Raw genomic sequence first — 25,609 nt, 5'->3', positions numbered from 1 at the left:
ACTTACAGGCTCATGTTAATTGCATTAGCCTACGTTAGCTCAACCGTCCCGTGGGGGACCCACAGATCCCGTGGATGTTAAAAACATTGGCATGTCTTCTGGAATATCTCCAAAGACCACTTACACGGGTAATGAGAGGGTGACCAATTTTCCTGGCATTCATTTAATATCCGTGTCAATAATATATTTAGAAATATAATTTAGCCTAACGCAATTTTTTTCATGTAGACAAATTTAATCTTCACCTGGATAGTTTATAGATGATGCATTAAAGTCTACCAGTAATTTGATATACCCTCAACTAGCCCACTTGAGTAGAGTAGATCAGATGTTAGATGATACCATGGTATCTTGACTCTCTTTACACCATGTGGATAAACTCTACACTGCGCCCCCGCGGTTTCTTCCCAGCCAACAAGGTCTGCAGTGGCGGGATGGGGAGGATGATGTTATAATTCAACGTTAGATCAAGTTTGATCAACGTCCCCCTGCTGGCCCAATTGGATGATCCTTATTCACAATAAGATCCGCTTCTCGCTCCACCACCATCTTTGAGATAAGTCTTTGCCTTTTCCCCTCGCAACAGCATAAGATTCGCTTTGCTGCAGTTCCGCTCGCACCTCAACGTACCTGTAGTATATCACTGGTAGTACACAGTGAGAGCTGCTTACACGTCTGGCGGATTTTCTGTGCGCATAGGCTTGTGTACATGGTTTTCCTATATCAGATTCGTTTGAGGAGTTAAATTCAGAGACCGGAGAAAATGAGGCATCGCGTAATAGTCATTGTCCTTTTTTTGTTGTGGCTTTTTGGGAAATCGCATGGAGCGTTTCCAAACCAGATAAATATAGGTAAGTTATATTTGAAATAGCATAACTAACATGTTTTTTCTTTAGCCTGAACATAAAACGAGATCAATGTACATTAAGACAGTGTTGTGTGGTGTTGACTTCATTTTATATTTGCATAATTCATTGTCAAGTTGATCAGTAATAGCCTACACTAACGACAGGTAGGGTAATAGCCACCTAAGTGGGGGAGGGTGAAAATGGCACAAAGTTGCTCATAGCCTATTTAAGTACTGTATCTTCCTACAGAACTTTCCACGACTGCAATGGGCAGTGTAGATAATACATTAACAAGTTAATCTATGTATAATTAAATGGGTGGTGTTTATTCTAGATAGAGTAAGGGGCATCCAGTTAGTTATTATAATTTGTAAGTCGCTCTGGATAAGAGCGTCTGCCAAATGACTTAAATGTAAATGTAAATGTTATGTGATGCGTAAAATTGGACTGATGATTTATAAGGGCTGATATTGACGTCATACTGTATTTTCATGAAACATTATAAGAGCAACTAGGCAATGAAAAGTGACATTCTTCCTAATCTCCTATTCTCTTTCTTCTATAGGTGGTCTCTTTATGCGCTCTACAGTGCAGGAGCACAGCGCTTTCAGATTCGCTGTCCAGCTGTATAATACCAATCAAAATGTGACGGAAAAACCTTTCCATCTCAATTACAATGTAGACAATCTCGAATCCTCGAACAGCTTCTCCGTCACACATGCTTGTGAGTACCACGATACTCAATTATGGCAATGTATTTCATTCAACAACTACCCAAACCGCCCCCCCCTCAAAATTCATGAGAAAATATTGTAGCCCAACAGTACACCCACTCACATAGAAACATTATAAAACTGTTGTGTCAATGCAGCTTCTGTTAAACTGGGTTGATTCAAGATTGAGAATAAAACAAATATATAGTTTAACTGTTAATTCTTTCCTTTATGGATATAATATCTTCCTTTGTATACAAAACACATTTTCACACCACTATGATTGTGAATAGAGCTTGGGCTGTTTAGGAGGATACCATAGAATAGATGATTCTATAGAAATACTGTTGTGTGGAGGTGTGGAGTAAGTTTGACTATACAAGCCCCAGTTTATTTTTAGATGAAGCAATTGGTATTTCAAATAGGTGGTTGTTGCAGTAATATCTACATAGCCTAATAATCCAAATGACAGATTCAGTTCTCTGTTATATCACTGCTTTTTGTAAACCTACACACTGTAGCAGACAGAATTGTATACACCTACACACTGTAGCAGTACACTATTGTATACAAAAATAGCATTTGACATTGTTTTCAGGGTTGAGGAGGTTAGGGTCAGCCTGGTTTATGAAACACAGTGGTGCATAAGTACAGTACAAATGTGTAATGTATATGATGAAGCACAGTAAACTTGTCATGTCTGTCTATAGCTGAGATAAAGGCTTTCAACAATGGCATGACAATGTCGCGGTTATCTTATGTAGGAAATGCTACTCCTTCCATGGAGACAATTCAACAGAGGTGGCTGTTGTTCTGTTGAAAAGCTGTATGCTAATATTGATCTGGTATGACAATTCAAGCATCTCTCTGCCCTGGGTGTAAAACATTGTTCGTTTATGGCACTTGACAGTGTTGTCTTCTCTTTTAGTTGCTGCTCACTTGAGGCACTATTGTAAGATCACAGCGATAGGTCTGTAATGAGGGTGCACATGGATAAGCCTGCAGTGTATCCCAGTGTTGGTCTTTATTTAACCCCCCTATATCTGGTTGCATCATTTTGCTAGAGCCTATGCTGCATGTTGTTGGATTTACGATGTATCAAAATCCATTTGCTGTGACTGTGATAAAATAATTTTGTTAAAATAATTTTCCTCTCTTAGATTTGTAGAATGAATTCTCATGAATTACTGGAACAGACTATTTAATTTGATTGCCATGGGAGATATAGACCTTTAATTGGAGCGGATGGGTTTTAGTTATTTCAGGATTTATGAAATGCCTCCAGATGCTCTATTATAGTGATCAATCTGACAGAATATGGGTATGTCACATGACTGACATGCAAGTATGAGCACATTTCAGTAGCATATTCCACTGTGATTAGATACAGTATTGCCGTTTCTAGTGTGAGTATTTATCTCTTCAGTTCATAGAGGAGCCAATGCCAACATCAGTTTGATGCTACATAGCAACCCCAGGATACAATGTTTTTGCTTTGGCATGGAACCTTCTTTGATGAGAAACCAGACATGGTGTCCTTAATTTACGGTATCTGCACCCTGCAGTTCAGTTCAGTATTGCATTGTTTATGGAAGACAGTCAGCTATGGATAGCGTTTCTTTTCTTTTTACCTGAAAATAAATATATTTATCTGTTTGCTTATTTAATATTCAACATGTTGGAGCTGGGAGTGTATTCTAATGTCAGGTCGTGGCATTTGTTTTTGTTGAAGGGCATGCAATGGGACCCTCTGGTTCATTCAAGATGAGAATGGTTGTACACAGTAAGCAGGCTTCCAAAGTCTTGCTGACTACGTCTCGCAGCACTGGATGCATCTGAGTGTCAGAAGCACTCGTTTGGAACGCTAACTTCTCTCTAACTGTACTTCTCTAAGGACCAGTCAGACTATTCAAATCTGTGTCAGCAAACAGAATTAGCTGCTCAGATGGTTGTGTATCTCAATAAAGAGAAAAAAGACGAGGAAATCTGGAGCTTGCTTGATGCTTTTGGGGGGGCTTGTCTATAAAAATACAAAACCACCTCTCTCATTGTAATGGTTTTGTAGAGTTACAAATGGACATTTGTTCTTCTGTGTGATTTTTGTGTTTTGTTTTTCCCAATAATATTGCAGTATTTCCATGCTGAATCATAGTGATCTTAGTTTTTGGAAACCGTGTCTGTTATAAGCATGACACAGAAGAAAATCAGAAATTAATATCAGTCAGACTTCCACGAAGCCTTCATAAAGCATTCATAACACCCAGTGCCAAGATATAATGGTATTCTGTTTGTCACTTCCTCTTTGAAGTTGACATCAGAAGAAGAAGGGGGAGAGTAGCCAACATGGATTACCTTTGACTTAGACCAGAGAGGCTACAAAGCCTGACTTTTCAATGTGCAGCACTTCTATAATATTCATTTTCACAGTTATTAAATTAGATCATTCATTGCATGTATTTAGCATCAGTGGGCAATTTTTGTCCATTAACATTATTGGACAATAACACAATAATTAATTACTCACCATTTTTACTGTCAGATGAAATGACCAAATGGATGATATGTATGTACACTGAACAAAAATATAAATGCAACATGTAACATTTTGGTTCCATGTTTCATTAGCTGAACAAAAATATCCCAGAAATGTTCCATATGCACAAAAAGCTTTTTTCTCTCAAATTTTGTGGACACATTTCTGTTCATCCCTGTTAGTGAGCATTTCTCCTTTGCCAAGATAATCCATCCACCTGACAGGTGTGGCATATTAAGAAGCTGATTAAACAGCATGGCCATTACACAAGTGCACCTTGTGCTGGGAACAATAAAAGACCAAATCAAATTGTATTGGTCACATACACATGGTTATCAGATGTTATTGCGAGTGTAGCGAAATGCTTATGCTTCTAGATCCGACAGTGCAGCAGTATCTAACAGGTAAAATCTAACAATTCTACAACAAAACCTAAGACAATCTATTAAAGGAATGGGATGAGAATATATAAGTATAAAATATATGGATGAGCAGTGACAGAGTGGCTGAGATAGTAAATAATAGATAGTGAATGATACAGTATACATCATATACATATGAGATGAGTAATGTGAGATATGTAAACATTCTTAAAGTGGCATTAATAAAGTGACTAGTGTTCCATTTATTAAAGTGGCCAATGATAAGTCTGTAGGTAGGCAGCCACTTCTCTGTGCTAGTGGTGGCTGTTTAACAATCTGATTGCCTTGAGATAGAAGCTGTTTTTCAATCTCTCTGTCCCAGCTTTGATGCACCTGTACTGATCTCGCCTTCTGGATGGAAGTGGGGTGAACAGGCAGTGGCTCGGGTGGTTATTGTCCTTGATGATCATATTTGCCTTCCTGTGACATCGGGTGCTGTAGGTGTCCTGGAGGGCAGGTAGATTGCCCCCAGTGATGCGTTGTGGGTGCTCCCTTTGCTGTTTTCTGAAGTCCACGATCATCTCTTTTGTTTTGCTGACATTGAGAGAGAGGTTGTTTTCCTGACACCACACTCCGAGGGCCCTCAACCTCTCGCTGTAGACTGTCTCGTCGTTGTTGGTAATCTGTTGTGTTGTCTGCAAATTTGATGATTGAGTTGGAGGTGCGCATGAGGTGCGGATGGTCACACAGTCGTGGGTGAACACAGAATACAGGAGGGAACTGAGAACACACCCTTGTGGGGCCCCAGTGTTGAGGATCAGCGGAGTGGAGATGTTGTTCCTACCTTCACCACCTGGGGGCGGCCCGTCAGGACGTCCAGGACCCAGTTGCACAGGACGGGGTCGAGACCCAGGGTCTCAAGCTTAATGATGTTTTTGGAGGGTACTATGGTGTTAAATGCTGAGCTATAGTCAATGAACAGAATTCTTACATAGGTATTCCTTTTGTCCAGATGTGATAGGGCAGTATGCTGTGTGATGGCGATTGCATCATCTGTGGACCTTTTGGTGCGGTAAACAAATTGAAATGGGTCTAGGGTGACAGGTAGGGTGGAGGTGATATGATCCTTGACTAGTCTCTCAAAGCACATCATGATGTCAGAAGTGAGTGCTACGGGGCGATAGTCATTTAGTTCAGTTAACTAGCTTTCTTGGGAACAGGATCAATGGTGGTCCTCTTGAAGCATGTGGGGACAGAAGACTGGGATAAGGATTGATTGAATATGTCCGTAAACACACTAGCCAGCTGGTCTGCACATGCTCTGAGGAGGTGGCAAGGGATGCTGTCTGGGCCGGCAGCCTTGCGAGGGTTAACACGTTAAAATGTTTTACTCACGTCGGCCACGGAGGAGAGCCCACAGGCTTTGGTAGTGGGCCGCGTCGGTGGCACTGAATTGTCCTCAAAGTACCCAAAGAAGTTGTTTAATATGTCTGGATGCAAGACGTCGATGTCCGCGAAGGGGCTGGTTATCTTTTTGTAATCCGTGATTGTCTGTAGACCCTGCCACATATGTCTCGTGTTTGAGCCATTGCATTGCGACCACTTTGTCTCTATACTGACACTCTGCTTGTTTGATTGCCTCACGGAGGGAATAACTTGACTGTTTGTATTTGGTCATATTTCCAGTCGCCTTGCCGTAATTAAATGTGGTGGTACATGCTTTCAGTTTTGCACGAATGCTGCCATCAATCCACAGTTTCTGGTTAGGGAAGGTTTTAATAGTCACAGTGGGTACAACATCTCCTATACACTTCCTTATAAACTCGTTCACTGAGTCAGCGTATGCGTCAATGTTATTATCTGAGGCTACCCGGAACATATCCCAGTCCACGTGATTGAAGCAATCTTGAAGCGTGGAAACCGATTGGTCAGACCAGCTTTGGATAAACCTAAGCACGGGCGCTTCCTGTTTTAGTTTCTGCCTATAGGAGGGGAGCAACAAAATGGAGTCATGGTCAGATTTGCCAAAAGCAGGGCGGGGGAGGGCCTTGTATGCATCGCGGAAGTGGTTGAGTGTGTTACTCGCTCGTGTACTGCAATCGATATGCTGATAGAGTTTAGGTAGCCTTGTTCTCAGATTAGCTTTGTTAAAATACCCAGCTACAATAAATGCAGCCTCAGGATAGATGGTTTCCAGTTTGCATAAAGTCCAGTGAAGTTCCTTGATGGCCGTCTTGGTATCCGCTTGCGGGGGATATACATGGCTGTTCCCTCGGTCGGCATTTGATTGTGAGGAATTCTAGGTCAGGTGAACAAAAGGACATGGGTTCCTGCATGCAATGAACGCAAGAGAAGTGACACAATTTCACTTGGTTAATATTGCCTGCTAACCTGGATTTCTTTTAGCTAAATGTGCAGGTTTAAAAATATATACTTCTGTGTATTGATTTTAAGAAAGGCATTGGTGTTTATGGTTAGGTACAGTCATGCAACGATTGTGCTTTTTTTGCAAATGCGCTTTTGTTAAATCATCCCTCGTTTGGCAAAGTTGGCTGTCTTTGTTAGGAAGAAATAGTCTTCACACAGTTCGGAAACGAGCCAGGTGGCCCAAACTGCTGCATATACCCTGACTCTGTTGCAAGAGAAGTGACACAATTTGCCTAGTTAAAATAAATTAATGTTAGCAGGCAATATTAACTTAATATGCAGGTTTAAAAATATATACTTGTGTATTGATTTTAAGAAAGGCATTGATGTTTATGGTTAGGTACATGTTGGAGGAACGACAGTCCTTTTTCGCAAATGCGCACCGCATTGATTATATGCAACGCAGGACACACTAGATAAACTAGTAATATCATCAACCATGTGTAGTTAACTAGTGATTATGATTGATTGATTGATTGTTTTTTATAAGATACTTAACCTCTTGTTTAATGCCTAGCTAGCAACTTAACCTTTTTGCTTACTGCATTCGCGTAACATAAGGCTCCTCGTGGAGTGCAGTGAGAGGCAGGTGGTTTTGGACTAGTTAACTGTAAGGTTGCAAGATTGAATCCCTTGCTTCTCTCTCTGATGGAAAAATACTGACAAGGTAAAAATCTGTTGTTCTGCTCCTGAACAAGGGAACAGTTAACCGTTAAATGTGGTCCGTCATTGAAAATAAGAATGTGTTCTTAACTGACTTGCCTAGTTAAATAAAGGTGTAAAAAAAGAAATCTGCCAAAATCGGAAATTGACTAATTTGTGTAAGATATGCAGCTAGCATAGCATTTTGTGTAGCATGTACACGCAACATTTTCACAAAAGCCAGATAACCAAATAAATAAAATCATTTACCTTTGAAGAGCTTGAGGAGACTCCCAGCCACATACCAGATGCGCAGTGTTTCCTGAAAGCGTCTGTGTGTATGAGAAATCGTTCCGTTTTCTACATTGCGCCTGGCTATTAATATCGACCAAACATGGCAAACGTTGTTTGGAATCAATCCAGGTGTTTTTTCACATATCTCTTCATTGACATGCAGTTCGTGGAAGCTTGCTTCTCTCTCTGTGCCCCATGGAAAAATACTGGCAGGTGACTTTTGCGCACCAATTTCGGCGCAGGGACACCGATTTTGGCCGACTTTTCTTTTGTTATAAAAACTTGAAAAAATCGAAATAGCGCCACCATAGGTGTAAGAGGTTAACTGACTTGCCATAATTAATCGGCCATTCCGATTAATTGGTCAACCTCTAGTGCAGACAAAGGATCCGCTTTGGGAAAGTCGTATTCCTGGTCATAGTGCTGGTTGTGCTGGTAAGTTGATGTCTCTCTGATATCCAATAGTTCTTCCCGGTTGTATGTAATAACACTTAAGGTTTTCTGGGCTAACAATGTAAGAAATAATACATGAAAAACAAAATACTGCAGTTTCCTAAGGACTAGAAGAGAAGCTGCCATCTCTATCGGCGCCATCTTGCTCAGTAAAAATGTGCCGTTTTGTCACAAGCAGCAGAGATTTTAAAATTTAGTTAAGAACAAATTCTTATTTTCAATGACGGCCTAGGAACGGTGGGTTAACTGTTCCCTTGTTCAGGAGCAGAACGACAGATTTTTACCTTGTCAGCTCGGGGATTCAATCTTGCAACCTTACAGTTAACTAGTCCAACGCTCTAACCACTAGGCTACCCTAGGCTACCCTGTGAAGCAGTGAGTTACCACTGCTGCTGAGGATAAGTTCATTAGAGTTACCAGCCTCAGAAATTGCAGCCACATAAATGCTTCACAGAGTTCAAGTAACAGACACATCTCAACATCAACTGTTCAGAGGAGACTGAGTGAATCAGGCCTTCATGGTCTAATTGCTGCAAAGAAACCATTACTAAAGGGACTAATAATAATAAGAGACTTGCTTGGGACAAGAAACACGAGCAATGGACTGGTGGAAATCTGTCCTTTGGTTTGATGAGTCCAAATATGAGATTTTTGGTTCCAACCGCCGTGTCTTTGTGAGACGCGGAGTACGTGAACGGAAGATCTCCGCATGTGTGGTTCCCACTGTGAAGCAAAGAGGAGGAGGTGTGATGGTGTGGGGGTGCTTTGCTGGTGACACTGTCAGTGATTTATTTAGAATTCCAGGCACACTTAACCAGCATGGCTACCACAGCATTCTGCAGTGATATGCCATCCCATCCTGTTTGCTCTTAGTGGGACTATCATTTGTTTATCAACAGGACCCAAAATAGACCTCCAGGCTGTGTAAGGGCTATTTGACCAAGAAGGAGAGTGATGGAGTGCTGCATCAGATGACCTGGCCTCCACAATCACCTGACCTCAAACCAATTAAGATGGTTTGGGATGAGTTGGACTGCAGAGTGAAGGAAAAGCAGCCAGCAAGTGCTCAGCATATGTTGGAACTTCTTCTCTCAACCAGCTTCACTCTCAATGTGAGAGTGTGAAAAGCTGTCATCAAGGCAAAGAGTGGCTACTTTGAATAATCTAAAATCAAAAATATATGTTGATTTGTTTAACACTTTTTTGGTTACTACATAATTCCATATGTTTTTTTATTTCATAGTTCTGATGTCTTCACTATTATTCTACAATGTAGAAAATAGTAAAAGTAAAGGAACACCCTTGAATGAGTAGGAGTGTCAGAACTTTTGACTGGTTCTGTATGTGTGTATGTTCTTTCATCTCAGAAGATACTCTTTATTCTCTCAGCCTCACTCCATAACCCTTTAATGTGGGATTTTACATGGGTCTGCTGCTACTCATTCTTTAATGCATTCTCATGCTTCCTCAAAACACCTGCATAACAGATGGATATTCAGTTTGAAGATGGAACATAGCAGATGTCTCCCACTTAACGAAAAATCTGTTTTATTTTTCTTCTATTTATGAGACCTGGAACATATAAGACAGGATTGTCTGTAACATAAGGATGTTAACAGTGGGACAATGCTAACAATACAATCAACTGAGCTGGTAGAAAAGGAGTTGCATTATTTAAATGCTTTTCAAAGGGTTTTTCTCTACTGAGAGAAGTCTTATGGTGGTTCACTATACAGAGTGCTATAATAGCTTGTTTTTTAGATGTTATTCTTTTGTAAATGGCACGTTTTGGGATTTTTTTGTTGTCTGTGGAGACTTTGTATCTTAAAAAAATGCCCATTCATCTACAAAGGGTTAAACCAATGTCTTTGAATCACATGATCGCATCAGGCGATCAATTCCATATATGGTAGGGAGTCATAACATGTGTAAATGATTTATTGATTAGGAGCCACTTGCAAGAATTGCCAGTCAGATTAGAATAACGTCCGTCGCTCTATAGCTCTCCCCTGGTTGGGTCAGGGTGTAATGATAGTCACACATCCCCATCGGCCATGACTATGTTATTGCCTGGGAAGATCAATAGGCTGAAGGCCACAGGACAGTGCTTCACTGTGATGAAGACTATGTAGAGATCAGCTCTCATGGCCCATATCTTTCTCTCAATATTTCCTGATATGTGACAGAACAGAATTAATTTCACCAAAGCCTTCTATTACTTCAAAGAGTGTAGACTTCTAGGAAAAATATAAGCCCCCGAGAGCTTGACACATATGGCTGTATGGTACACAACCAACACACATTTACAAATATACACACGCTTAACTGACTATCACTGTGCAATATCACTGTGCACCTCTTTAAGGAATACCTAGGATAGGATAAAGTTATCCAAAACATCACCCCCCGCTTAAATGATTTAGATGCACTATTGTAAATGTGGCTGTTCCACTGGATGTCATAAACCCAATTCATGCTGCAATTTGTAAGTCGCTCTGGATAAGAGCGTCTGCCAAATGACTTAAATGTAATGTAAATGTAAATATGAAATAAATATATTGTTTTGGTATTTTTCATAGTAATATTGTCTGTGCAGTGAAAAGTAGGGAGGTGGAGGGAGACAGGCGTATGCCAAAACATTGGCCTTAGGGTCCGCTGACTATATCATGCTAGTCAATGTGGAGGTGAACTGAGTCACACTGGGATGATGTGCTGTGGTGAGGAGGGTGGACAGGACAGTGGAGAGAATCACCACGAGCTCCTCCATCTCACCATGTATTAAACCCATCATCATGCTGCAATGGTGGAAGTCTAGGCTAGCACCAGTGGAACTGGGTTCATAGCCACCATGCATTTACTTATGCATGTTTTATTATAATAGCACCACTTTGTCAGTTATATTGAAATAAGTAAAGACAAACTAAAGCTGTGTCACGTTCGTCGTATGAAGGAAACCAAGGCGCAGCGTGGTATGCGTACATTCTCTTTATTAAAAGAATGAACACCGAACAAACTAACAAAATAACAAACGAAACGTGAAGCTATACAATAGAGTGCTGACAGGCAACTACACATGGTCAAGATTGCACAAACACCAAAGGGAAATGGCTACCTAAATATGATCCCCAATCAGAGACAACGATAAACAGTTTGTCTCTGATTGGGAACCATATCAGGCCAACATAAAATTACAAAAACCCCTAAACCTACAAAACCCTAGACATACAAAAACCCTAGACAATACAAAAACCCTAGACAATACAAAACTAGCGTACCCACCCGAGTAACACCCTGACCTAACCAACATCTAAAGAAAACAGAGATATCTCAGGTCAGGGTGTGACAAGCTGATATCTTCAGATAATGTTCAAACACTTTACATGGCTGTCTGCGCATCTGACCCTAAAAGGAGGAATAGTCCCAAACTGCTCTGTGAACATACAGTATAACCACAGTAAAAAGCCCCACCATGCATCTTTTACAACTTACTCCATGCCCCATATCTGAAGTAAAAGCAGCAGGGTCATATCTGAAGTAAAAGCAGCAGGGTCATATCTGAAGTAAAAGCAGCAGGGTCATATCTGAAGTAAAAGCAGCAGGGGCATATCTGAAGTAAAAGCAGCAGGGGCATATCTGAAGTAAAAGCAGCAGGGTCATATCTGAAGTAAAAGCAGCAGGGTCATATCTGAAGTAAAAGCAGCAGGGGCATATCTGAAGTAAAAGCAGCAGGGGCATATCTGAAGTAAAAGCAGCAGGGTCATATCTGAAGTAAAAGCAGCAGGGTCATATCTGAAGTAAAAGCAGCAGGGGCATATCTGAAGTAAAAGCACCACAATTTCTTCAGAGATTTACTTCTATTTTATCATATGTTATTATATCAGTATATTATTTATATAGCGTTGAATAGCAGCTCCTAATCTCTCCCTGCCCTTCATATGACTCAACCAGCACAGTGCTATTGAAACACCGGAAAGCTCTATCACAGTACATACAGCACTGAGCAGTCCCGCTGATGCACCACTACCAGCAGCACCATCTGATCTGGGTTATAATGAATAACATTACATAAGACTTATGATTATTGGCTGAAACAACATCAGGGATTTGATTAGAAGTCAGGGGGGTGTTGGACAAAGCCCCGAGAGAGATCTGCTCACAATTCCTCTGGAATTAGACTGCCCCTGCTAAACCACCTTTGGGTCAGACTGTGGACAATTCCAAAATAGGCCATTCCAAGAGAGTAACTATGTTACTCATCCACTCAGAAGTAATGTTCACTGTTAGTTACATGCGCTGAGCAATATTTCAGCCAAAATCAAAGGCATGCAATTAATTTACCTTTGAGAACTTCATAGAGAATTCCTCTCATGATGACCATGTTTGAAGCGAACCTTTCCTGATCAGTGGCCATATGGTTTGTCGCTAGCTGAGCTTCAATAGTACGTCTATGAACGTGGAGTTATGTGGAGGTTTTCTTGGAAGGAGACACCAGGGATGAGAGAGAGACTAGTGGAGGTGTAAACTGATGTACTGATAAAACACCTTTGGTGCTGTTAACACTACAACCCATTGTGAGGAAGAAGGAATGTTCTGCACTTTTTGTTCATTCAGGGGAACGTTTCTTAGTGTTTTGTTAATCCTTAACTGTGTGTGTGATATTTATTCGTTCTTAGAGGATGGAGGGACAATTTGCAGTCTTCATCTACACTCTTAGAGAAAAAAGTTATATCTAGACCCTAAAATATTTTTCCAGCTGTCCCATTAGGAGAACCCTTTGAAGAGCCTTTTTTGTTCCAGGGAGAATTATTTTTTGTTCCACGTAGGACTCTTTCCATTCTACATAGAACCAGAAAGGATTCTCCCTCGTACCAAAAGGGTTCTCCTATGGGCACTGCCGAAAACCCTTTTGGAGACCTTTTTTCTCAAGAGCGTAGTGGAGAATAGATGGTAATGAGATACAGCTCAATCCATTCTGTTCACTGGAGGGCAAATTAAACAAACTGCATATTTAATACCAATATCAAAAGACACACTTAGAGTGAACTTGAACATGGAGGCTGCTGTCAAAGATATATTTGTATTTTGAAATATATAATGTTTTATGCTTAACAGCAGTTTGGTGGTCTTGTTATTCCATTTAAAACATCTGACCTCCAGCCTAGGTGTGCTCTTGACCAGAGATGATCCCATATCTCCACTCAGAGTTATTCTAGCTTGCCTATTTATCTATCGTTAGGATCTTTCATTGCAGCAATTGCTGTTTGTCCCAGAAAAAGCAGGAACCCATGGAAACACTTATTCCCTGTAGCAGCATGCCCTATATAAGATATAGATCAGACATACCAGGGGTCACGATGGGACAACTGCATTCAAATTCATTTTACAATATGGCATAGAGAGCACAGCATCCGCAGTGCCTATTTTACCAATAGAATGGTTTGGAGGAAAATTGTACGTCTTCAATCTAATGTCAATTATTCTCCCAGCTCCGTGAGAGCACAGGTGGACCAGATAGTCCCATTGCTACTCTGAGTGCTGCTCATTTATAAAGGCAACCTCACGAATGACGGCCCAGCACTGGGGACCAGTGTTGACAAATATGTTGACCCCAGAGAAGAGCAGCTTCCATAGAATGTCTGTCTGTCTCACCTAGAACCAGACTAATTTAGGATATGATCTGGTGGCAGAGTAGGACGTGTATTTACAGAGAGCAGATAATAATGTTAGGATATATTATTCATTTGATTTAATCCGAGCCGGGTCAGAGTGCTGGAACCTACTGTAAAACGTAATTATCTCTATAGCTAGAAACTTCCACCCACAACAGTATCATATCATGATCATTGACTCTCAATCTGGTGGGTGATAAACACTGTAATAATATTAGTATTATTACATGCTTGTATTGGTAATGGTCAAGAATTTGTCCTTGTGGAATGACTGAGTTCTGAGATTTTTGACAATTGACCCAGTGGATAAAGATGGATCAAATTCAATTCCCTTGAAGGCACAGGCGTATGTAGTGGAGAGTAATGTGACAGTCTGTCTCTGTTCTTTTGTTTCATTTGAAAGTCGAAAGTGTACCCTCTGGATTTGTGGAGCACTCGGACAGACAGAAACTTTCCCAAAGCGTGTCATTTTTGTTATAATGTACTGACAAAAAACCACAGTCTTGTCAGTTTGGATGTCTTGCACCAGGTTGACAAGCAGTCATCTTCAGTTGTGTCGTGGGGTTATCATTTGGTAGCATGACAAATACAAGAGCTTAAAAAAATCAGAAGAATCTGTTCTGACTGAAAATCATGTTGTGGAACACAGGATGTCTCTTTATAATCATTGTGTCTGAGCAAACATCAATCTTCAGCAGTGGACAGACACTATGTTTACCCTCTTGTGTTTATTTCCCAAGCAGTGAGCATATTCAAATGATTTTGAGTCCTTCCAGGAATGCCTTGCAAGACAATCCAAATTGGTTTCTACAGTTTGTTCAAACTTCACTATGGACACATGCTGTGCTTGTGTCTTCACTTTGAGTTTCACTGAGACTGCAGCATAAGTATTGTGTTATGAAAGATTTCCTGCTCTTTGTGTGCTCCCGCACATTGGCTAACCTGGCTATCTGCATTGTGTCTTGCCACCCACCAACCCCTCTTTTACGCTACTGCTACTCTCTGTTCATCATATATGCATAGTCACTTTAACCATATCTACATGTACATACTACCTCTATAAGCCTGACTAACCGGTGTCTGTATGTAGCCTCGCTACTGTTATTTCAAATGTCTTTTTACTGTTGTTTTATTTCTTTACTTACCTACACCACACACACATACTTTTTTTCTCCACACTATTGGTTAGAGCCTGTAAGTAAGCATTTCACTGTAAGGTCTACACCTGTTGTATTCGGCGCGTGACAAATAAACTTTGATTTGATTTAGCGGAAACAACATTTTCTGGTCATTAGTGCAATGACCTCTCCTTGACTTTCTACTCTGTGTTTATCCGTAACCATGGTTTGCACTACTCTGCCATCATTGCCTGTGGGTCATTGGAGACAGGAAATATTGACGCTGGCTTCCAGTACTACATACACCCACCCGCAAATACCAGAGGTAGATCTAGCACCATGAATGACAGACAGTAGCTAGGTTTCCATCCAATTGGCGAAAGATTTTCATGCAATATTCTAAAATCCCCCCCAAAAAACAATATACACATTTTCACACCAGAGATGTCTCCATCAAATTGTCTTGTTGCAGATAAAAGGTTGTGCATGATGACATACCATTTGCAGTTAAGTTCCCATGTACCGAATAAAATAAAATATACAATATTCAATGGGTTTCCATCGCATTTTCCACTGTACTGAAGGTTTTCTCACAAAATGTTTTACTTTATATAGCGCGTGCGTATAGCCTACATGATGATATTATTATTGTGGACAAAAGAGCGAACTCATTTTTATTTGTCAAATGGCAGCCAAGCATCGATTATCATGTCACCAGAATAAGACCCTCGATATTTATTGGAAAGTAGCATCAAGCTCATCACCTTGCACTTTCACCATCCTGTGAAGTTTATCATTCATTTATTTAATCTGTAGCCTAATAAACTGCATGCTTTCCCGAAGAGTTGTAGTGGGATTACCACACACAATCAATATTTGCGCATACATCGACAATTCTTGCATAATTAATTTTACCGACACAAAACGTCCCACCTTGTCTAGCGTATTTTGTTATTACATGTTTTTATCCGACACGTACTTTACTCGCGTAAAAAGGTTGGATGTAAACCTGGTTACTGACTTGCATAATAACAACCATAGAGAGTGATTTTCACACATACAGTACACTGAGAACACCAAACATTGGGAACACCTTCCTAATGTTGACTTGCACTCCCGTTCAAAGGCACTTACATCTTTTGTCTTGCCCATTCACCCTCTGAATGGCACACATACACAATCCATGTCTCAATCGTGCCATTGGAACACAGGAGTGACGATTGCTGATAATGGGCCTCTGTATACCTATGTAGATATTTCATAAAAAAATCAGTTGTTTCCAGCTACAATAGTCATTTACAACATTAACAATGTCTACACTGTATTTCTGATCAATTTGATGTTATTTTAATGGACAAAAAATGTGCTTTTCTTTCAAAAGCAAGGATATTTCTATGTGACCCCAAACTTTTGAATGGTAGTGTATATATGAATCAACATGTCTCAATGAATTCCTTTGTCAGTCTTTAAATAGATGAAAGTAGCATAGGACGTCTGCATCAGGAGATCATTTTTCTAGACAGAGCATTAGGAGCACTACAGACATAGTGGCTGATATCCTGACACGTTTCAACATCCCCAGCTTGGACCACATTTGGAGGAGGTCACTTCTCACACCTGACTAGACTAACAGGTTCTCCTCAGCATGTGGGAAATTAAGTTGTATAGAAAATTAACAAAGTGGCAGATGGATTTTGGCATCCGTGCATTGAATCACGGTAATTGATAAACAAAGATAATTACATACAGTCTGAATAGAATGTCACCTTGCCAGTCTCAAATTAGTATCTAAATGAAAGACTTAACCCCATGGAGATACAAAACACAGTAGTGTTCTATTTAATTTAGTGCTTAACCCAATCCCCAGTACTGAACACCCAGTTCCAACACATGCAGAAGGCAGTATGTTCTGCCCATAATGCACTTGGTGGTAATGGTGAAGTTGTAAAATGGCATCAGTGTTGGATGATCCTGAGGGCGAGTCATTGGGATGTGCAGTGCCCCTTTCAACGTGTGCGTCAGAATGTGCATGCATGTCTAGTGTGGCAACCAAGCGACAGTGATCTCTACTGATAGGTCACAATGGCCCCCTTCGCCGCTGAAAGATTTTGCACTCTTACACAACAGCTAGCTATAACAGCGCACAATGAAGCTCTGAACTGAAGGCTGTGCTGTGAGTCACTATTACCTGAGATTATTCAAGGACAACAAGCTATGTGCTTCACATTTAGAAGCCTCATGAAAAACGAACCAACCACACCATTGAGCCTGTGAATAATTTAAAGGTGCTGTATTTATAGCTTTCAAGGACTTGCTTGTACCTCGTTCTTAATTCCACTCGGCATTTGTACAGATGTAAGATCTTCATTTGAGCCAGTTTTCTACAGCAGGGAAATAATCCTGCAGCAACAGGAAGTGTGAATTATTTTGTGGATTTTAATTAATGGACATTTTTGTAGGGGTTGATACAAATGTTTATAAGGGAGAATCAGGTCTGACATTTCAAAGTGGAAACCTCAAATACACTACAAGTTCTCCTGCAACAGGGTGATCAAATTAAGATCCTACATCTCTACTGAATTGGCAAAAGCAGTTAATTGAGCATCACACTACTGCCTCAAAGACAAATTAAATGATGATGAATTGTGAAACCACACAGAGGATGAACATTTTATGATGTGCTTGATGAAAGGTAATCGTACAAGAATCACTTCATGTTCATTTATAACCCCCCATGGCAGTTTGTCAGTTTATTCAATCTTTCAGTACATTTTCAGAACAAGCATCTGCTTGAAATGAGTTGTCTAAGCTGGCACTTGTGTCATATCAACTTTTATATACAATAGAACTATGGGTTTCACTTTTATACTGTCTGTCTATAGAGGAGTGTGTTGGTGGATTTGAAGGAGATTCGGGAAGGTAGTTGATCCTGTGAGGTTAGCAGGCAATATTCCAAGGATACTTTTCATACTGGGTTTCATGGTGATGATGCACAGCCCTCTGGTGTCACAATGGAATTCCTCCCATTACAATCGTCTGAACAGTGGTGGTGCTGCTACAGTGCTGCTTCACATACCTAATTATTGAATCCCCTAACACTTTCCTCACAAAAAGCATACAACAAACTGTAAATCATCAGAGTGCAACCTTTCTCTTGTGAGGCTCTCTTGTGATTTCTTTCAACTCTCCAATCAAGGGCTTTGATGCAAAGCTAGCAGCATTTAAGAAAGCAATGACTTTAAAGAACATGACATCTGTATCCAGCATGTTCTCCTCTCCTTCCCCTGCTCTTCATAAACAGTCTGGGGCTGTTGTTCCTGCAATATGCAAATGTATGTGTGGGTGGAGGGTTAGCTGCGTTGCTGTTCCACCATGTTGGAATATTAAAGCATCTTTCTCTCATACAGGACCATAATAGTCAGTGGGCCTGACCGTTACTCACTCAGGCTGATTTCCACCGAAATATTTTGTTTTACTTGTGGGCTGCATACATACGCCAGTAGGCCTGAGATTAGGCCTACCGCTAATCCACCTCAGATGTGTTCTGAGGACAGAAGTGAAAACACAGGAAGACCATTGGTGCAACTTCATGTTATTTACTTACCTGTTGGAAGATGTATCCCGACCAACATCTTACATTGGTGCCTGAGGCATACATAATGCCTACTCACTGAATTTCTGTTTTCAATATTATAAACAGAGGAGCAGTTTTGCTAACGTACAGTTTCCCTAGTACTAGTTCACAGCTCTAACATCATGGGTATAACAGAAGCAGAAGCACCCTCTTTGTTATGTCTGTAGTATGTCACGTTTTGTTTGCATTCAGGGACCTTTTTTAGCCCGATAATAACTTTGGTCATTTGTGACTATGATAAGATTGGACTAGCGATGACAACTAGCCTCTGGGTGGAATGAGCACAAGGCACAGAAAATGCGTCATAAAATGTCTCTGTGCTTGTCGGCTGTATCTGATGAATAACCATATCAGCCGATAGACCTGGGGAATTGGACGGAAGGCTGTTCCTTTTACATTTTTTATCACATTTTCAACCTCTCCCTGACCCAGTCTGTAATACCTACATGTTTCAAGCAGACCACCATATCAAATCAAATCAAATCAAAATTGTATTTGTCACATGCGCCAGACCTTACAGTGAAATGATTACTTACAAGCCCTTAACCAACAATGCAGTTTTAAGAAAAATAAGTGTTAAGTAAAAAATAGATAAATAAAAAATAAAAGTAACAAATAATTAAAGAGCAGCAGTAAAATAACAATAGCGAGGCAAAATACTGTACAGGGGGTCCTGGAACAGAGTCAATGTGCGGAGGCACCGGTTAGTCAAGGAAATTGAAGTAATATGTACATGTATAGTCCCTGTGCCCAAGAACGCCAAGGTAACCTGTCTAAATGCCCTGCCTGTAGCACTCACATCTGTAGCCATGAAATGCTTTGAAAGGCTGGTCATGGCTCACATCAACACCATCATCTCAGACACACTGTACCCACTCCAATTTGCATACCGCCCAAACAGATCCACAGATGACGCAATCTGTATTGCACTCCACACTGCCCTCTCCCATCTGGACAAGAGGAACACCTATGTGAGAATGATGTTCATTGACTACACCTCAGCATTCAACACCATAGTGCCTTCCAAGTTCATCACTAAAGCTAAAGACCTTGGAACTGAACACCTTCCTCTGCACCTGGATTCTGGACTTCCTGATGGACCGCCTGGTGTGGGTAGGCAACAACACATCCGCCCCACTGACCCTCAACATGGGGGGGAGTGCGTGCTTAGTACTCCCTGTTCAAGCCCTGGCCGTGCACGACTCCAACACCATCATTAAGTTTGCTGACGAAACGGCGGTGATAGGCAACTTATAGGAAGGTCAGAGACCTGGCAGTGTAGTGCCAGGACAACAGCCTTTCCCTCAATGTCACCAAGACAAAGTATCTGATCGTAGAATACAGGAAACGGGGGGCCGAGTACTGTTTCACTGTTAGTCCACACCTGTTGTTTACGAAGCATGTAACAAATAAAATTAGGTTTTGATTTGATTCATGTATTCATTTAAAGAAAACTAGATTAGATGTCAGGTCCATATGAAGTTACTGCCTGTTACAACCACAAAAACACTCACATTCCCTCATTATATGTTATTTCACTGCTCATTACAGATTGATCTGATTAGGCACAATTTCATTTGGTTTAATGCATGCAATCTATAAAATACAAGTCAATTATATAAAGACAGTCGATCTGGAATCAATCTCATGGAATACATTTCTTTTCATGGGACAACCAGGAAAAATAAATATCCCTCTTCTGGGATAAGAGAAGGAAGTATGTATTTATTTTGAAACACAGGGGTGCTGTGGCCACAGGCATGCTTTAGGTATGCTTGAACAGTCTTGAGAGCAGTGAAATGCAGTTGAAGCATAACAGCAGCATATTGTACCATTGGTTATGTTGTCTGTCTAACAGTGCTTCCCACATTACAGTAGGATAAAAACAGTATTTTCCACCTCCAAAACAATTTCACATCCAGTAGTGAGTAAGGCTGTGGCTTTGAACATGTGCCGGTTGTTTCTCTGTCTCAATAAGTATACCATAAGAGTAGTATGATGTCTTTCATCTACAGTATTTGTATTTTGGAGCTGTTTGGTTCTTTTTTTGTTGTTATTTCATATAATTTCAAATATTGTGTGCAGTGTGTGTGTGTGTGACGTGTGTCAGCAGCTGTTGTGGGCTCTGCTCTATTATGTCGCTGAACATGTGGCCCTTGTACTGGTATACCCATGCTGCTTAGAGACTTTCCCTGGGCCCCTGACCTGCCTCTCACCCAGGATGCCTCTCTGAAGAAGGGGGAAGTTGCCCTGGACAGCAGTCAACACTCTCCCCCCCTGCTAGCTCCCAGCACCACAGTAGAGTACAGCCAGCCCAGTACCAATAGAGGTTACTTGTCTTAGGCATTACCTAATAACTGTATAACCTAATAACCTCACCCTCAGGCAACAGCATTTCTAGTCATCCAGTGCCCCAGAGGGTGATGCAGTTGTCCATAGTAGGCCCACATCCACGGTCTGTCTGTCGTCAGACCCCAGGACCTTTAAACAAGCATGACAATGCCACCAGCCATACTGCTCATTCTGTGTGTGATTTCCTGCAAGACAGGGATGTCAGTGTTCTGCCATGGCCAGTGAAGAGCCCGGATCTCAATCCCATTGAGCACGTCTGGGACCTATTGGATCGGAGGGTGAGGAATAGGGCCATTCCCCCCAGAAATGTCCGGGAACTTGCAGGTGCCTTGGTGGAAGAGTGAGTTACGCTCATCCTTACTCCACCAGAGATATAATAACCTGTGTAGGAGGTTGGCCTCAGCAATGTCAAGGAGCTTGGTTTGCCTTAGTTAGCCCGTAATGGCCTCTTACCACTCTACTCAGTCACATGGATGGGGGATTGATTTTCTGACTGCCTTACTGATGCCTCTTTTGATACCTTGTCTGGGCAAGGAAAGCAGCAGCAACCTGGACAGAAAGGCTGTTGCTTCTGTTCTGTTAGCCTCTCCTCACCCCGTCTTCAGCGATAGCAGCTAGCTAGCGCTTTAAGAATTCACTTTGCAGGCAAGCAGGCTGTCTGGACTGTGTTGGTGCGGTGTGGTGCAGTGTGGTGTGGTGCAGTGCACAGCGTTCATACAGCTTAATCCTCACCTCACTGAGTGGTGTGTAAGACTCACAATAGATCCAACAGCTGCCTGTAGGGGAGACCTTCTGATGTGCAAATCCCCAGGTTTCTGGGAAACATGATATAACGCTGGGGTCACTGGGACCGCAGCAACCACCCATTACGTTTAATGAGTTGTCAAGAGAGGGGGACCAACAGAGAGAGAAGGGGGAGGCAGTACTAGCTACGTCATTAGTAATGAATGACAGACAGCCACGTCAGAAGGTGAGGGGCCTAATTAGAAGAGAGAAGAGAGGAGGAAGACAGAATGTCAGAGAATACTTAGAAAAAGTGAAGAGAAAGGATGCTTCATTTTTAACTGTGAGTTAATCATGCGATTAACACCTCTGGTATTCTGAGCAGAGGTGCACAGAGCGAGGAGCGACTGTAGACTAGAGCTGTGGGTTTATAGAACCAGGGTTGGGTAGTTTACTTTCTAAATGTAATCTGTTACAGTTACAAGTTACCTGTCCAAAGTTGTAATCAGTAACAACTTTTCGATTACTTTTCGATTACTTTTCCTTAAGAGGAATTAGAAGAAGACAAAAATGAGTATTACCAATTGAATGACATATTGCTGGATAAATCAATGTTAGTTTACCTAGCTGGCCATGAATAGGTTTGGTTATATAGGCTTCTTTTAACCAATTTTTTTCTACTACAGATAATAAGACCATTAGGCTATGTCTATGTCTTTACATTAAAAACCAAAGTCAGACACATTTCCAGTCATTTCAATAAATGTAATATCCATTGATCTTCAAGAATAGGACTTGGAAATATAGCCAAATTGTTTTACCTGAGCATAACCCCAAAACTAAGGACTAATCAGCCTACTCTGTTGTTTCTGATTTTGTTGCCATAGAGGACTGATTGGGCTCATTGATTTGAGTTGAAAAATAAAATGCTGCTCTCATGAAATGGCATGCTTTTAGCACTATCCCGAAAAATGCTATTTGCATGTTAAAAATATATGCCGTATGCTGTGTTTGATACAGGCCTATAGATATCTCGATAATTTGGAGCTGTTTATGATATCAAAATGTCGCAAATTTGAGCATGTGTTCGTTAGGCCTATGGACATTTATCAGCACATTAGATTGAGCAATAAAAACCCCACTTGTGGTCTTCTTAAATGAAACTTGTTTTTGACAGTATGGTGCACAATACTACTGAGGATTGATGAAGGGAGGAACTCCCTCAAACTGTTATTCCGTAGGCTTGGATCGACCCTATGCACATTGTTCACTGGCTGCCCACGTCTTCAATTCAACCATTATTGGGTTAAAATACACACGATTTGTGATATCCATACAGCCCGTAGGCTACACCACTGCTGTCGTCCTTACCTCCAAGCGTTAGTTCAAATTGGATAATCTTTGTATACGGATAGTAGTTGAGCCATTGGAAGAGAATGATTGGACTGTAGCCTACAAAAGCCTATTTCTGCTCTGTTCCCGCGATCCAAATGCATTTGTATCATAGTGGTCTCTGACTTTTGGTCAGACTCACTCAGGCGGAACAAACTTAAATCAGTGACTTTTTTCAACGCTAATTTGAATGTCATTGAGTAAAAACAGAAAGTCAGTGTCAATGCAAGAGCATATTGTTCAAAGTGGCTAGAATGATACGGAAAATATTAGCTTACAATATTCAATCTAGCTACGTGTAATGAATACTTGGGGAGAAAAATATGTAGATTCAAGCGCAGAGCGAGGCAGGTGTTTATTTCGCCTTCGCAGAAGGCAGGAATCGTGTTCACAGGCAGGCAATGGTCATACACCGGTAGGTAAACAGGCAGGTAAATCAAAACTTGGACTGAAGGCTATAACTGGTTCTCACAAATGAGCTAGGAAAAGGCTTAGTAAACGTGCATACTTAATGTGTAAATATTTGTATGAGATTGGATAAGATTTAACAACTGAGACAAACTGAACAAGTTCCACAGACATGTGACTAACAGAAATGGAATTGTGTCCCTGAACAAGGGGGGTCAAAATCAAAAGTAAGTCCGTAACTGGTGTGGCCACCAGCTGCATTAAGTACATCTCCTCCTCATAGACTGCACCATATTTGCCCGTTCTTGCTGTGAGATGTTAACCCACTCTTCCACTAAGGGACCTGCAAGTTCCCGGACATTTCTGGGGGGGAATGGCCCTATTCCTCACACTCCGATCCAACAGGTCCCAGACGTGCTCAATGGGATTGAGATCCGGGCTCTTCACTGGCCATGGCAGAACACTGACATCCCTGTCTTGCAGGAAATCACACACAGAACGAGCAGTATGGCTGGTGGCATTGTCATGCTGGAGGGACATGTCAGGATGAGCCTGCAGGAAGGGTACCACTTGAGGGAGGAGGATGTCTTTCCCGTAACGCAGGCAATATCAACGCTGTGCAATGAGAACAAGCTCAGTCCGATGATGCTGTGACACACCGCCCCAGACCGTAACGGACCCTCCACCTCCAAATCGATCTCGCCCCAGAGTACAGGCCTCGGTGTAACACTCATTCCTTCAACGATAAACGCAAATCCGACCATCACCCCTGGTGAGACAAAACCGCGACTCGTCAGTGAAGAGCACTTTTTGCCAGTTCTGTCTGGTCCAGCGACAGTGGGTTTGTGCCCATAGGCGATGTTGCTGCCGGTGATGTCTGGTGAGGACTTGCCTTACAACAGGTCTACAAGCCCTCAGTCCAGCCTCTCTCGGCCTATTGCGGACAGTCTGAGCACCGATGGAGGGATTGTGCATTCCTGGTGTAATTCGGGAAGCTGTTGTAGCCATCCTGTACCTGTCCCACAGATGTGAGGTTCGGATGTACCAATCCTGTGCAGGTGTTGTTACACGTGGTCTGCCACTGCGAGAACAATCAGCTGTCCATCCTGTTTCCCTGTAACACTGTCTTAGGCGTCTTACAGTACGGACATTGCAATTTATTTCCCTGGCCACATCTGCAGTCCTTATGCCTCCTTGAGCATGCCTAAGACATGTTCACACAGATGAGCAGGGACCCTGGGCATCTTTCTTTCAGTGTTTTTAAGAGTCAGTAAAAAGGCCTCTTTAGTGTCCTAAGTTTTCATAACTGTGACCTTAAGTGCCTACCATCTGTAAGCTGTTAGTGTCTTAACGACCGTTCCACAGGTGCCAGTTTATCAATTGTTTATGGTTCATTGAACAAGCATGGGAAACAGTGTTTAAACCCGTTACAATGAAGTTCTGTGAAGTTATTTAAATTTTTACAAATTATCTTTGGAAGACAGGGTCCTGAAAAGGGGACATTTCTTTTTTTTGCTGATTTTAGAATCTAAACAAACAATACTTCACCAAGGCACAAACAGAATGAACTGAACTAAATAAGGAGCTGATGAGACCAGGTGAGTAACTAACACAGGTGAAATCAATTAGCAAAAATTAAAGACAGGGCTACTTTCAAGAACACAAAGAAACAGGGCTACGTTCAAGAACACAACAAAACAGAACACATGGTTGACTAAGAAAATAAATACAGAACCTTACACTACATTTGCTTCAGTTTCTCTCCCATTATGAGAGGGAAGAAACGCAAAACTGGCACCTGTCGTCATTCCTTGCATTTGCTAATCATCATGACATTTTTACAATTTTGTTACGCTAATTTCAGTTATAATATAAGTCCCTCCTCTCTTATTAAGATGAAGTCCAGACAGGCTACTTTAGGATACTTTCTGATGGACATTCGCTTTTCCAAACTGCCCCCTGTAATTATTTTCATGCCCTCTGTAATTTCTTTAATTCAATTGAGTCTATGACGGAAGCATGCTGTTTTTTATTATAGGAG

General features: G+C 41.3%; 1 protein-coding gene across 1 annotated transcript in view; it reads left to right on the top strand.

The window, feature by feature from the left end:
* The first annotated feature begins 763 nt into the window (after nucleotides 1-763).
* The window catches only part of LOC135549376 (glutamate receptor 3), a 107,845-nt gene continuing 82,999 nt past the window's right edge, over nucleotides 764-25,609 (top strand). The window contains exons 1-2 of the mRNA XM_064979363.1: nucleotides 764-851; nucleotides 1,414-1,572. Coding sequence (XP_064835435.1) covers nucleotides 764-851; nucleotides 1,414-1,572 — 247 coding nt within the window. The remainder of the gene's footprint in view (nucleotides 852-1,413; nucleotides 1,573-25,609) is intronic.

Source organism: Oncorhynchus masou, chromosome 12 (assembly GCF_036934945.1).
Source record: "Oncorhynchus masou masou isolate Uvic2021 chromosome 12, UVic_Omas_1.1, whole genome shotgun sequence".
NCBI lineage: Eukaryota > Metazoa > Chordata > Actinopteri > Salmoniformes > Salmonidae > Oncorhynchus > Oncorhynchus masou.
The sequence above is the reverse complement of the archived record's forward strand: the minus strand, read 5'-3'. Positions and strand labels throughout refer to the sequence as shown.